The sequence below is a fragment of the Malaya genurostris genome, chromosome 3 (assembly GCF_030247185.1).
Source record: "Malaya genurostris strain Urasoe2022 chromosome 3, Malgen_1.1, whole genome shotgun sequence".
Classification (NCBI taxonomy): Eukaryota; Metazoa; Arthropoda; class Insecta; order Diptera; family Culicidae; genus Malaya; species Malaya genurostris.
Window position 1 is genome coordinate 158,355,450 of NC_080572.1, and position 14,779 is coordinate 158,370,228.

Below are 14,779 nucleotides of genomic sequence, written 5' to 3' on the forward strand. Positions count from 1 at the left end.
GGACTCTAAGTTAAATTTCTAGGAACACATTGAGTTTACTATATCCAAAGCCTCCAAGCTGCTAGGATTCATTTTTCGCGTTACTAAAGAATTCGATGATGTACTTTACTTAAAAGCATTATATTGTACCTTAGTTCGCTCTACGCTCGAATACGCCTCTGTTGTCTGGTCACCGTACTACAAAAACCGTATCCAACGCATTGAAGCAATTCAACGGAAATTTGTTCGATTTGCTCTGCGTCGGCTTCCTTGGAGAAACCCTTGGAACCTCCCAAGTTACCATGCCAGATACAAACTGATTGACCTCGATTTGTTATCTGTCCATCGAGACGTCAGCAAGGCTACTTTTGTGGCTGATCTCCTCCAATCAAGAATAGACTGCTCCGAGATCTTACAGCTTTTACAAATAGATATCCATCGCCATCTTAGAAACTATTCTTTTCTTAGGGCCCCCTATGCTAGAACTAATTATAGGTATAACGAGCCTTTTCCAGCATGTGCCGAATATTCAACCACTGTTCCAATTCATTTGACTTTAATCTATCACGAAACGTTATCAAGAAATTGTTCCTAGGGTTACTATCTAATTAGTTTTAGTTTTAGTAAGTTTAGAAATTCTATGTTCAAGTGAAATGTACCATTTGGATGATTGTAATCTGTTGATGCTAAAGATGAAGAGGTTTTATGCCTGTTGGAGAGCAAGTTTAACAGAAACTAACTCCACCGAGCTTTTCTCTGCTCCAAATAAACAAATAAACAAATAAACAAATAAACAAATAAACAAATAAACAAATAAACAAATAAACAAATAAACAAATAAACAAATAAACAAATAAACAAATAAACAAATAAACAAATAAACAAATAAACAAATAAACAAATAAACAAATAAACAAATAAACAAATAAACAAATAAACAAATAAACAAATAAACAAATAAACAAATAAACAAATAAACAAATAAACAAATAAACAAATAAACAAATAAACAAATAAACAAATAAACAAATAAACAAATAAACAAATAAACAAATAAACAAATAAACAAATAAACAAATAAACAAATAAACAAATAAACAAATAAACAAATAAACAAATAAACAAATAAACAAATAAACAAATAAACAAATAAACAAATAAACAAATAAACAAATAAACAAATAAACAAATAAACAAATAAACAAATAAACACACGGTGTACAATATTTAACACACTTTACCCTATAGCTCCGGAACCGGAAGTCAGATTCAAATGAAATTCAGAAATTCCGTATTGGACCGTGAGACCATTCATTTGAATCTAAGTTTGTTCAAATCGGTCAAACCATCGCTGACAAAAGAGAGTGAGATCCATTTTGGAATATATGTCCACTATTTCCGGTGCTTCCGGAACCGGAGACCGGGAACCAAGATAGCCATAATTGGTTTGTTTAGTTGCCTACTGATAATGGCTATCGATTTGTGTAGTTTTGAAGCCAGGTTAGAAAATTTATTACTGTTTTTGTTTCGCCGGTTTAAGGACTATTCACACATATCCGGTCCGGTTCAGTGCCGGCACGACACCGTGCACGGATACTGATATTATTTCATTTGTTTTCTATGCGCGTATTCACACCTATCCGGCACCGTGCCGTTTCAATGCAGCTCACCGTCAGTGTAGCGTCCGTCCGGCAAACTCAAATTCGTCGTCACCGATATTTTTTTTATTTTCACTGAAATCGGTATGTTATTGTATTGGCTGTGCCGGAACGGAAACAGCACGGAAACGGAACGGAAGGGTTCCGATAAAAAAAAGAACACTGACGGCGCACTGAAGACACTTTCACTGAACCATCACGGAACTGAAATGTGTGAATAGTCCTTTAGTGACGGAATTGAACACACTTTACCCTATAACTTCGGAACCGGAAATCGAATGCGGATGATATTCAGGAATTCCGTATGGGACCGTGAGATCTTTCATTTGAATCCAAGTTTGTGAAAATCGGTTAAGCCGTCTCCGAGAAAACCTAGTGAGATTATTTAACACTTACACACACAGACATTGCTCAACTCGATGAACTGAATCGAATGGTATATGACACTTGGCCCTCCGGGCTAATTTTTACTAGTCGGTTTTCCAAGTGATTGCATAATCTTTTTATATGAGAAAGGCAAAAAAGAATTGTAACTCAATGTAATTATCAATCGATGTGAAAAAAATTAGATGCACTGAACATCAAAGGCAATAATTTTTTATTTTCAAGAAATATTGCAGATAAATTACACGTTATTACATCGAAACAACGTATTGAGTGGATTATATTAGCTTGACTGAATACTTAGACGATTCTGATAGGAAACTATGCACCTATAGTTTTCCTGGCCCGAAGAGGCGAATAACCTTACGGTTGAAACCTTTATAATGGAAACAAAAGAAAACATGTCCCGTCGTAATGATAATTGACTTTAATCTGTTGCGATACTGTAAATATCGAGATCAAAAGTATCGATACTAACAGTATCGCTCTGATGCGTTATCGATTCCATAAATACCCGATTCTCGACAGAAAGTATTGATACCTCAAAATATCGACTCGGTATCGGACATCTGTACTTCGCACTCGAGGTTTTGTAAATAATATCCACCCGATACGGAGCACAAACACAAAACGAGCGTACCACGGGCGGTCTCGGATACGAGTGCACTTCAACACCTTCACACTTGGATTGGACCGATAATTTCTTTTCAAAACATAACGAAAATATTCAACTATCAAATTTATTATTGCACCATATTCCATGATGCTGGAATGAGTTGTGTCAATGTAAAAATTATAAGTTGTACATTGTAATTGTGCCGCTTTCGACGGGAAAGGCATATTGACTTATAGTGAAATTAGAATTATGTATTTTTCAGATGTTTGCTACATGTTTATGAACTGTCATACGAATGCATAAAACTGTTCAATATCTATCAAAATTTTTACTGATGTTTGCAGTTATACCGTTTAAACCTGTTATACATGTTTTTGAAGCAAAAAGTACATATTTATCATAAAAAGTTCTTACCAAAATATCTATGTTCCTAAGAAAATTAAATTCATACTCTAAGATTCTTAAGATTGGTTCGAGATTCTCTTCAAATGATATTTCTAACATCATCGTAATGTCAGCTCGTTCGGTATCTTAATTTTAGCACTGCAAAGTGTTTTTATTCGTTTGGATAATCACGCACTCTATTCGCCATAAAGGCATGGCAATCATTTTCGAACTATCTTAAATCAGTATTTTGCATTTTGTACATACATATGTTATAAGCATCTTCCCGCAGAGTTTTAGTTGTTTACCGAATAGATTTTCTAAATTGTCTACATTGAGCAAACTTATCAAGCATTTCATTCCCATGAACCATGTCTTGTTTAATTAAAATAAATATTTTACATACTGTCTAGATGGAAACCTAAGAGTCATATCCCAATCACTATAATAACAATAAGGAGTGTTTAATTTGTATGACTACCATTATCCATTTTAGCCTTTTTCTTTGCTTGATCTACAGAAGCAGTTGCTAAGTAATTGGAACCTTCGAGATGTAACGTGCTTTGTCGGTGTGATTTTCGTACTAAACAGAAAACAGCTATAACAAACAGGAATCCTCCAAGAGCAAAGAGTGCAACGGTGAGCACGAATTTTGCCTTTGGTGGAACAGTCGTCGCAACCTTCATTAAATCTAGAATATTATCAGGAAGTGAATCGATGCCTTCTTCAAACCATAGTATTGGAAACACGATATCGGGGAAGTTGGCCACCTGTTTGATATCCACGACTTGACTAACTGCTAGATTTATCTGGATGCGAGCTCGAGCACGAAGAGCAGTTCCCATTTCCTGCAATAAAAATGGATAAATAAGTATAAATATGAATAATAGTACAGAAATTGTTTCCAATTGTATTATAAGAAAGCGAAGCATATAGTGTGATAAATCATCTAAAGCAGTAATTCCCGAACTGGTCCCTACTGCCCATCTGTGAGTGCTAGCTTATTTTCAGTGAGCAGAAAACTCTAAATGGTCAACAAAATTACAATTAGTCTCAAAATAGTGAGCTTTCCCATTTTAAATAATCTATTCGAGAAAGAGTCAAAGCAAACGTCTTCATGATATGTTAATATAAAAAAATTTTGAAGAAATCATTGCAAAATCACATTCACGATCAAATTAGTTGCAAATATGATGTCAACGTCCCGGTATAGTGCGAACAGGCTTTGAATCATTCGGTTCTTGCGAGATTAATGGGAAAGATAATAAAGGTGAGCATTTAAAAACTTAAAGGGTGTTATGATCAGTATTTGTACAAAAAAGTACGGTTGTGTAATGTCAGACATAACTGGATGTCGTGAATACGAATAAAACCAACACTCCTTATTTATTCTTCCGAATATCAATTAGTTGATCGATTGTGCGAATGTGCAAGCTTTCTACTTTTCCACTTCTAGAATTTGAAACGATACAAATCAACTAAAGTACAGATTAATTCATTGAACATTCTGACACACAATTAAATATTACGAAATAACCAGTGCAGTTCTTTATGATAAAATAATGGAGGTTGTACGAAAAACACTGTTGCAAATTTTGCACTGCCAAAATTGCACAAAGCCAATCAAGTTATTCTAGATTTGCACTACACTGTAGGATATGCAAAGAAGCAATCTTTATAGCTCTTTAGATAACATTTGGAGCCATAAGAAGGGCTGATTTTACATGTCCCCCCATTGTCCATTTTCCCTTGTATTTTTCTCCAATGCAAACGACCAGCAGCAGGAAGATTCGATCGATCTTTTAAGAAGGAAAACTTGCTCTGTGACCTGAGCGTTTAAGGCTTTATACCAGGCAGAAGGTCTGCTTTCATTGCCGACTGTTCCTCCAGACTCCTGACAAATGAGAGCACGACCTGATTGGTTGATATTTTGAACCACGCAAAAAGTCTGCTCTCATTACTTGCGGATGCTGCTGCCTCCGACTGCGAAGTCAAAATGAGAGGACGACCTGGGCGTTCACGCTTTATACATGCTTTGTTCATACTAATGTTGGAGAGAGAACCTCACCTCGACATCGAGTTCCGTCTCTAGCAATATAAGAAATTAAGGATTTTCGACCAAAGTTTATCTTTTATTCTCGTCCTGTAGATAATCGGACCTGTTATGTGCCTGACTACCTCAAAACCGTCGTCCGGGTGCGAAAAAGGCAAGCAAGCGTTATGAATTTTCATCATTATTTCCAAAAGTTTTAGAAACCCATGTTTTTCAGTTATTTATGGGTATCTCACGCTGTTGAAAATTTATTTACAAACTCCTGTTCATATTACCGATAGCTAGTAGAAAAATAAAGTTGTTGGATTAAGTACATCAAGAGATATTCGCGATAAAGTTTTGCCCATTCTTGGGCAGGGTAAATTTTGAAAATGCGCCCCATAGTCAAGTAAGTCATATTCACGACAACATATTTACTCAATCTTTCTTCTTGAACTCGCTGACATCTTTTAAGTAACTTTGAAATCATCATAATTGATTTCCAGCTTAAGGGTTTTTTGCAAAAACTTTGCAATATAGTAATTTGTTGAAGAGATAAAAATAAAACAAAATCAATTAACATGACAGAATCTAATTGTCAATTTTATTATTTGCAAACAATCTTAGCGTTTAAATTTTAATTTTTCACTTGAATAAGTTTTCAGTTTAGCGCAGCATCATCTTTAGTTTTGTATTTATTATGGGAACCTTAGAATTGTTTCATTTTAAATGTAATTGGGCACGGTCGCGTTTTGTATGCAACCCTGTAATTTTCAATTCGATGCACGATTGTAGACGGCATTCCCAGTTTAATTGCGAAATCATGGATGGAGAAGTTGGGTTTTGTCACATTAATTAATTTATAGTATTTTTACATTAGCGCTGAAAGCAAGTGATGTATAGGGAGCATTCCACGCAAAATCGGCGACCCAAATTTTTTGTCATCTATTTTTTTCGGTAAAGAACTCGAAAATATTCGAGACGTATTTTTTTATTTCAATATGGTACGTGACATTTTCGAGATATGATTTTTTGAAATTTCGCGTTTTCAAAAAAGAGCCTTTTTCATCAGCTTATACTGTAAAATCTAATAAAGATACAAAAATTCGTCCAAGATATGAAATGTGCGTCTTTTCCTTAGTTTTCAAGTAAGCGATTCCATAAAACAACCTTCAAAGTTAATATAATGAAAAAAATCAAAAATTTATAAACAAATAGAAAAATTCAAACTTGTGAATAATTTTTTTCTTTTTTTTTTTTTGTTGAAAAAAGAAACCTTAGGGATTTAACTCAATCTTGGCAAACTTTCAGAGTGGAAAGATCAATACTTTTGGAGCAGTGAATTTATCAATTACGACCTGCACGCGTGGAGCATACCGCAGTGCAGTTCGTTCGGATACGGACGCAAAAGGCTATCCGATCCGACCGATCCGAGCTCTCCGGCGTTGACTTTTTCTGCTTCTGCTATGACTGAGCTGCATATGCATTCTTTCATTGCTCGAAATCAAATTTCATATTTTCGAAATATGAAAAAGAAATTGAAGAGTGACGAAAGCTTAATAATTTGCGATTTTGCGGAAAATTACGCCTTCGTTATTCAAAACGCCATAACTGGCTTCCATTGGAACAACGAACAAGCGATCATATTCCCCATTGTTTTGTATTATAAAATGAACAGAAAAATCGATCATAAAACATTAGTTATTACTTCTGATTGCAAGAAACATGACGCAATAGCTGTGTATGTTTTTTCTCGAAGCTTTTAATCAATATTTTTCATAATACTATCCACTTATACGCGCTCCTCAGCAATTCAAAAATATAAAACACTTTGCGAATATTTCTCATCACTAGCATGATTTTCATCGTTTTGCACAGTGGAATTTTCACGCGACAGCTCATGGAAATTGGCCATGCGATGGTGCTGGAGGAACTATCAAAAGAATGGCACGTCACGCAAGTTTACAAATGATCAATGATTGTCAAATTTTGTAAAGGCAAAGAAATTTCTTTAAACCCGTTTCAAAAAATGTAAAATAATTTCTGGAAGAAAATCGTTTCACTATGCTGAGCCGCACGGAGACAAGGAATTAAAAATGAAAGTTTGAAGTATTGAGTTTTTGTAAACCAGAAAAACCAAATCATAGAAAAATTGCAACTGTGCAAATACTTTGTGTCATCATTATTTTATTACTCACGTAAATCCTTTGTCCCAATTTTACTCGTTTTTTGCCTGAAACGTTTCTAGCAATAAACTGACAAAGTTAGGATTCGATCTGTGGCGCGACATGTGTCGATAAGTCAAGCCCGTATCCGAGCGAATTGCGCTGCGGTAAATTCCGCGCGTGCGGGTCGTCATTGAAAATTCACTGCTCCGAAAGTATTGATCTTTCCACTCTGAAAGTTTGCCAAGATTGAGTTAAATCCCTAAGGTTTCTTTTTTCAACAAAAAAAGAAAACAATTAGGCCAAAGTAAGAAATTTTTTTATTTGTTTATTCATTTTTAATTTTTTTCATTATATTAACTTTGAAGGTTGTTTAATGGAATCGCTTATTTGAAAGGTAAGGAAAAGACGCACATTTCATGTCTTGGATGAATTTTTGTATCTTTATTAGATTTTACAGTATAGGCTGTTGAAAAAAGGCTCTTTTTTGAAAACGCGAAATTTCAAAAAATCATATCTCGAAAATGTTACGTACCATATTGAAATAAAAAAATAAGTGTCGAATATTCTCGAGTTCTTTGTTGAAAAAAAAAATAGTTAGATGAAAAAAGTATTAGGGTGGCTGATTTTGCGTGGAATGCCCCATAGATATAATTGATATGCGAAGATATCACGTGTCATATCACTTGATTTGTGACAAGCATTTCGCAATTTTTCATGATATCCTGGATGTTATGTCAAATTGTTAATAATTGTGTCTAGAAACACGAATAATGGCATTAAACGCATTCATTTATGAATGTCACTTTGAGAGTAACAATAAAAAATCTTTATCATTTTGATTTTTTAAACAAATACAGGCGTACGGAGACTAATAAATGCTAAACCACAATTACCGAGGAAATTTTCAAAGAGAAATAGAGTTATCGATCTTTTGATCGACAACTCTATTTCTCCTATCTCATACTTTACCGTGTGTCTATGATGACATTTGATCAATAGAACGGCCCTTGCCTTATGCGTCAGCGTTAGTAGAATAATGAGAGCAATTTGCAAATAGTACATGTGCTAAGTTTACTGAGTTGTTATGAAAGTATGCCTACACAAATTTACATCTGTATAGATGCACTGTGCGTCACGATTCATTTACACTCACAATTCAAAGCATGTAAAGATAAATCATATCATTAACTTCACAGTTCATTTAGCTGAAGCTTACAGACGAAAAATTTATTTTTACATGTTAATATATGTAATATTGTGTCATAACCGAAGGAATTACGGCATGATTGAATTTACGTCAAGCGTAAATTTCATTTTTTCTAAGAGTTTATATATACAAACAATTTGACTGCCAACTTATTATATTAGAGACACTTGCTGACCTCTCACATGTATAAATATTCTCACGACCATTTCTTATTTGCAATACGTATCTGTTCCTGCTAAAAAATGTAGATTTTTGCAGAATTTGAAACATTTTACCTTAAATACCTCCTGTTAGCAAACACTTACTACACTCCCTCCATTTAAATATTTTTATAGAAACCTATTAACAGCCCTTCGTTGAGACCCTTGAATTATCCACCCCTCCTCGTTTTAAGTTGCATTAATAATACTACGCACACTGAACAATAGCCATGTGATGGTTGAGTTTGTAATATCCAGTCAAAGCTGTTGCCAATTGCAATGATGATTGGAAAAAAGCAGTAGACACTTTCACATTTACAGACTCTAATCTAGTAAAACTGCTTCTGTCTGAGCGCAAGTTTGGAAGCCTGGCTGGTTGACTAGTTGACAGTGGTAAGCTGTTTCTTTCATTCGTTGAACCAACTACAGTCAACTCATCAGCCCATTCATCTCCAAAATTACCAGAATGACTGGTGACTGGGTAATTTTTACTCTTCGGCGCATCACGCTTTGCAGCGGTGTCGTCCAAGATAGTTGATGAGTGACAATCTTCAGCATCCGAACCATCAACGGCGGGTGAAATCCCATCTGCATCATTCATCTTATGAGGGCCTGTCTCGTAGGATGAAGATGCAAAAGTTACGTCATCCCGTTTTTGCATCTCGGATAATTGAGTGAATTACGAAGTCATCTCAACGAGCCTTTCTGAAAGATATTTGCTTTGCAGAAGCAACAAACGACCCATAATCGTCAGTATTGAAAAAAGATAAGAGATTATGTAGGATATCACACTACGCTTGGAAGCCCTGGTTGGCGGTTCAATGCATAAAGCTCTGGTCTTATAAATCAGTTGCCGTACGTTCGAGCCCCTACCTTGAAGGATTTCTAGTGTCAGTAGGATCATAGTACTAACCATGCAAAAATTATGTCCGCTAAGAATCGACTGTGAAGACTGTTCCACAAAAGAAATGCCAAGACTTTGTTTTGCTTTAGAAGAGTCATGAATTAACACTATAAACAACTAATTATTGTATGAGAACAAATAAGTAGAATTGAATTTACTGGTAAAAGTAATATAAAAAATATGAAGTCATCGTATATGCTTTCAATTGGTTAGGATAACTGTGGCACGGAGTTTTGGGCTCCGCAAAGGCCACAAATGCTCCATTTACGACTGCATTATTTCAGTTCCTGCAGCCTTTCAGTCATCGGTACGGAAATATATCCCTTGACTTGTAAGCTCCCGTTTTATGATATGGAACAGGAAACTAGTGGAACAATTCTTGGTTGAAATAAATCCACCGGATGCCATACGGTTCATCTGTTTAGTGGACTTATACTCACCCATGGAAGTTGACCATCAATGTCAAATTCCCGTTATGAGCAGCCTAGGTAGCCGTGTAGTGTCGGTAGCCGTTTCCCAACTGGCTAGAAATGGCGCTACAGTCCACCTGTACCGGTGGTGATATCTACCAGGTAAGCCGTGTGGCATCCGGCGGAATTATTTTCTACCAAGAATTAATCCACTGGTTTCCTTTTCCATGTCGTAAAAGGCCACAAAAATAGGAACTCTCAAGTCAAGGTGTATTTCCGTGCCGATGATTGAATGGCTGCAGGAGGTAAAATAATGCAGTCATGAACGGAATATCTTGGTTTTGCCCTTACTGTGTTAAGCGAAGCTCTGGCATAGTGGACGATTTCATTCTTGGCAACTCGTTGGATGTAAATGATCAAAGCATTTAAAAAAATCCATCCATGGTTCGCTATAGGCGATTATAAGCCAACATATTTGGATTCTTCTAGTTGTTGTACGATAAGTGCTGGAGATAGAGTGTTCATTACTTTAATTGATAATGGTTAGAGTAGCACCAACCGATCTCCAGCCTAAACGTACTGTAACTATGAATTTAGTTCAAGAACTATATTTACCAAAGGGAAACTTCTACGTTGGAAAGCCAACTTTATTTGCCTCCAACAAGAACGAATGAAATGCCTCCAGCATGCATACTTGCAAATAGTGGTCTCGATGTTTCTCTCATATAGGAGATCACAACATTGGCGGGATATTTGTGTTGTCAAAGTTGGTATGACTATTGCTGGCATAGATAGGAAATATCTCTATTGTTCGGCATATTTGCCACATAACCAACCTTCGCCAAGCGATGATTTCAAAAAGGTTTTATCATACTGCTGCTTTTCGCTTATAATCGGCTGTGACATCAACGCTCACCATATCATTTGAGGCAGCACAGATATTAATTCGAGAGGCTCTGATATGATGAAATTTGTGAGCAATACAAACGTTCGCACAGTCAAAGGCAGGAAATCGTACAACTTTTGCGAGACCTGGAAGAGAGGTGGTTTTGAACGTAACTCTCTGCTCAGATAGAATTGCGCCGGAGTTGATATATTGGCTCGTCCCCGATGAGCTCGAAACTTTGTTCTCTGATCATAAGTACATCTTTTTTGATCATTCAAACGTTAAATTTGATATTGTCACATTGTCACATTGTCACATGATCTATAAACTGGGACTTCTATGAAGAGGGCTTGGAGACTAGATTTTACGGGTACCAACCAACAATTGAGATCCCAATTGATTTGGAAAATGTTGTTGACGAGACAAACTCACTCATAATTGCAGCATATGAAGAGACTTGTCCACTTCGGATTGTGCGAGCTACTAGAGGAACTCCTTGGTGAAATGCTGAATTTGCTAGACTAAGGAATCTATGCAGAAGAACTTGGAACCACCGACGCAGAGATGGGTCGGAGGCATTCGTGTCGGCTCGAAGGGCTTACAAAAATGCTCTTCGATCGTCTGAGTGAAGTGGTTGGAGAAGCCTTTGAACAAATGTCTCTAGTCTCAACGAGGCAAGCAGATAAATAAATTACCTTCGATATCAAAGGACTTTAATGTCGGTTTCTGAAGAACTTCAGATAGTGAGTACTTGTCTGATAAAGGTAATGTTCTTCACTTTTTTTCAACACTCGTTTTCCAGGATGTATGGAGCCATCACCGATAGCTGCCCCTGAGTTTTTTTCGGGTAGGTTCGATTCTTGGATCCTTGCTCGATTGAATCGGTCAAATGCTCGATTGAATCGGTCAAATAGTGTTACTGCAGAAAGGGTATGAATATTTTTTGTCGCGATTACGACTTACTTTACTATCGGGCGCCTTTCTAAAATTTACCCACTGAGAGAGTGATACGATTTTTTATAGTGAATATCTATTGTTGTATCTAACGCATAAACATAATTTTTGCTACATGTCATCGAAAGCATGAAATTATGATAACATTCTCAGTTGTATGAAATATTCACAAATAATTCAAAAATAAAATTTTCTTTAATGTTTGTTATCAAAGAGCATCAAAAAGGAAAACTTTTGAAGGGTGTTTGCTATTGTTTTTACTCTCATTTTCCCGCATTGTTTAATTGTGTGGTAGAAAATACTTGTCGCCAATTACTCAACCTTTAGTATAAATGCACCGTTACAATTCTGGAAGCAAAGCAATAATAGCCTGTTCGTACTATACCGGGACGGGACCGTCCGGGACTGTCCGGGACGTTTTTTTTTCCTCATTGGCGATGACTGAGCTGCCGGTGTGTATATGTATTGGAATCCGGGATCCGGGATAAAATCCATTTGGTTGCCGCCGATATTCCTCGCCGAGTTTTTCGCATCGTCGGCGCTGGAAAAAACTCTTAAAACTGCATGAAACATCGAAATTTAGTGTCATCTAAAAAAAAATTTTTTAAAATCCCTCTGGGACGATTAAAAAAATTTTTTTTTTCGAAATGGCATCTCGACGTTTCATGCAATTCTAAGCCATTTGGCATCAAAATTTTTTTTGAAAAATGCTTTTGTGAACTACTCGATTCAATCTGAATCAATTTTTGTCAAAAATGAGCAAAAATTAGTGTCAGAAATTATTTAATAAAAAGATAAAAAATATTTTTATGAGACTATTACACCATAGGTGGATTAAGAAGGGTTTTGTAATATTATTTTAATACTTCAATCTATTACTATTATTTCTAACCACAATTTTTGAATAACAATGAATATTTATTCAAAAAGCATGCGGATCGATAAAAGAATGTATCACTTCTAGAATCAGAACTAATTGGCTCAAGCGGCACGTTGCCAGCTCTCCATTATATTATTAGATGAATTAATTGAAAATATAATTATAAAATCGTTTTTACCGGTTGGACGTCAATGAAAAGTTGATGTTTTTCTTTTTCCGGTGGTGAAATACCTTCAACAGCGGTTCGCAAAGTTTGATCAGCTAGGTAGAAATGCGGAAAACTGAGTAAAATAGGCGAATCTGAAAAATAAGTTTGTTACCACAAGTTCGTGGAGTTATGAACACCTGATTAACTCACCATACTGACACAGAGAAACATTGAATAATCCATTTGGTGCACATGGAGGTCCAGCTGGACAGAAGCACATGTTATCCTGGTTTATGTCAACAGAGGCAAATACATTAAGTGGCGGTGTGAATCTATAACCCTGTACACCATGTTTCACAACAACCTCTTTTTCGAAAGATAGAGGTAACATACGACAAAGATCTTTTTCGTACACAAAAAGTGTAGTATTCTTAGTGATATGAGGTGGGAAAATTGAGCCATCAGTTCCGTTCAAGCGATTACATCGTTCGGTTGTCCAATGAGACTGATGGGATCGCCCGTTATATTTGTCAATTATACCATAACGAGTAACGTCGTCAGCGCCAGACCAAATCGTTACTCTATCCTAGAAACAAAACAAACATAAACACGTGTTATACGACTATTGCTAGTTGTAAATAAAAGAAATAGAACAGAATATATACCTTTGATGTACTATTTTTTCCATACATAAGACCAAATTCTTCATACGGAAGTTTTTGTTCTTTAGGAACTACATCCTTTGCAAGTTTTAACAGGGGATCTTCATAACCCCATAGAAGTTGACCCACAGAAACTTCAACAAATGGTTTTATTTTCAAAATGTCCATAATACTTGCCATAGCGAGGCGCAGAAATCTGAAATTGATGCTCAAAATAACAAGACGAAATTTTTTAAAAGTCATTCACTATACCTAGCAGCATGTTTACTTTGTGATGTAGCACTTAACATTGGTATATTTGGTACTATCACCACATCATCTTCGGAACCTCCAGATTGATCTTCATCGAATATATACACTCTTTTCTGGTTATAACTGATGGTTCCATTTGGATTTTCAACAATGTTGACTTTTTCCCACGTTTCTCTGTGAAAATAAAAGAAAACATACCTTATTATGGAACTTTTTTAAAAGATTTGTTTCAAGTTAACTGTTAATTGAGGTAAGAATCAATTTACCACTGTTATGATTTATGTTAGGCGATGAGTCACAAGTGGTGACTACTTGTGATGTATAGAGACAAATAAATTTATAATCTAACTTACTAACTAATATAAAAATCGAATCAATTCAATCTAAATATTTTAATTAAATATTTTGCTTGGTCAGACCATGTCAATTCCAAACCATTCAATTTGATGACATGATTATTAAGGATTAAGGAAAAATACTTTGGAAAGATGTGAAAGGAATGTGTTTTACCGCATTTGCAAGGATTTTTCATTTTGTCAGGTAACTGCTGAAAATATTAAGCTTTAAAGACAACTACATATCACTCGAAATCTTCTACCTGTTGCCAACATACTCGTATCGTTACTGAAACCAACGGGTAAATTAGATCAGAGGTGATAATATTATAAAGGATTGGAGCAGGCCCGTGTGCAGGAGTCATATACGGTGGGCGGGAGGTGAGTGGTGTGAGGTTGTGAGGGGATTTCACCAACACATACGTACGCCGACTGCTTCGTCGAAGCTGATGAGAGAAAAAACCGTTCCGTCCATGTGAGGATTGGGCTTTAAAGCCTGTTCCCACTATACCGGGACGTTTTCTTTTCCTCATCGGCGATGACTGAGCTGTCGGCGTGTGTATGTAACCAAATGGATTTTATCCCGGATCCGGGATTCCAATACATACACGACCTGAGCTTCTCCACCGGCCACAGAACAACAAACGACATCATAACAAAAAAATTCTTACCATACATAGGACTTACACGGAAAGAAATCCGTTACTGCTGTTATGATTA

At 36.0% G+C, this 14,779-nt stretch overlaps 1 protein-coding gene across 9 annotated transcripts in view; it reads right to left on the reverse strand.

The window, feature by feature from the left end:
• Positions 1 to 2,747: 2,747 nt before the first annotated feature.
• LOC131439483 (scavenger receptor class B member 1) overlaps positions 2,748 to 14,779 on the reverse strand; it is a 161,615-nt gene continuing 149,583 nt past the window's right edge. For all 9 annotated transcript variants that reach the window (XM_058610548.1, XM_058610540.1, XM_058610544.1 and 6 more), the window contains 5 exons: positions 13,725 to 13,898; positions 13,476 to 13,668; positions 13,021 to 13,396; positions 12,841 to 12,962; positions 2,748 to 3,869 (listed from right to left, as the gene is read on the reverse strand). In XM_058610548.1, the coding sequence (XP_058466531.1) occupies positions 3,486 to 3,869; positions 12,841 to 12,962; positions 13,021 to 13,396; positions 13,476 to 13,668; positions 13,725 to 13,898 (1,249 nt within the window). In that variant the 3' untranslated portion in view covers positions 2,748 to 3,485. The remainder of the gene's footprint in view (positions 3,870 to 12,840; positions 12,963 to 13,020; positions 13,397 to 13,475; positions 13,669 to 13,724; positions 13,899 to 14,779) is intronic.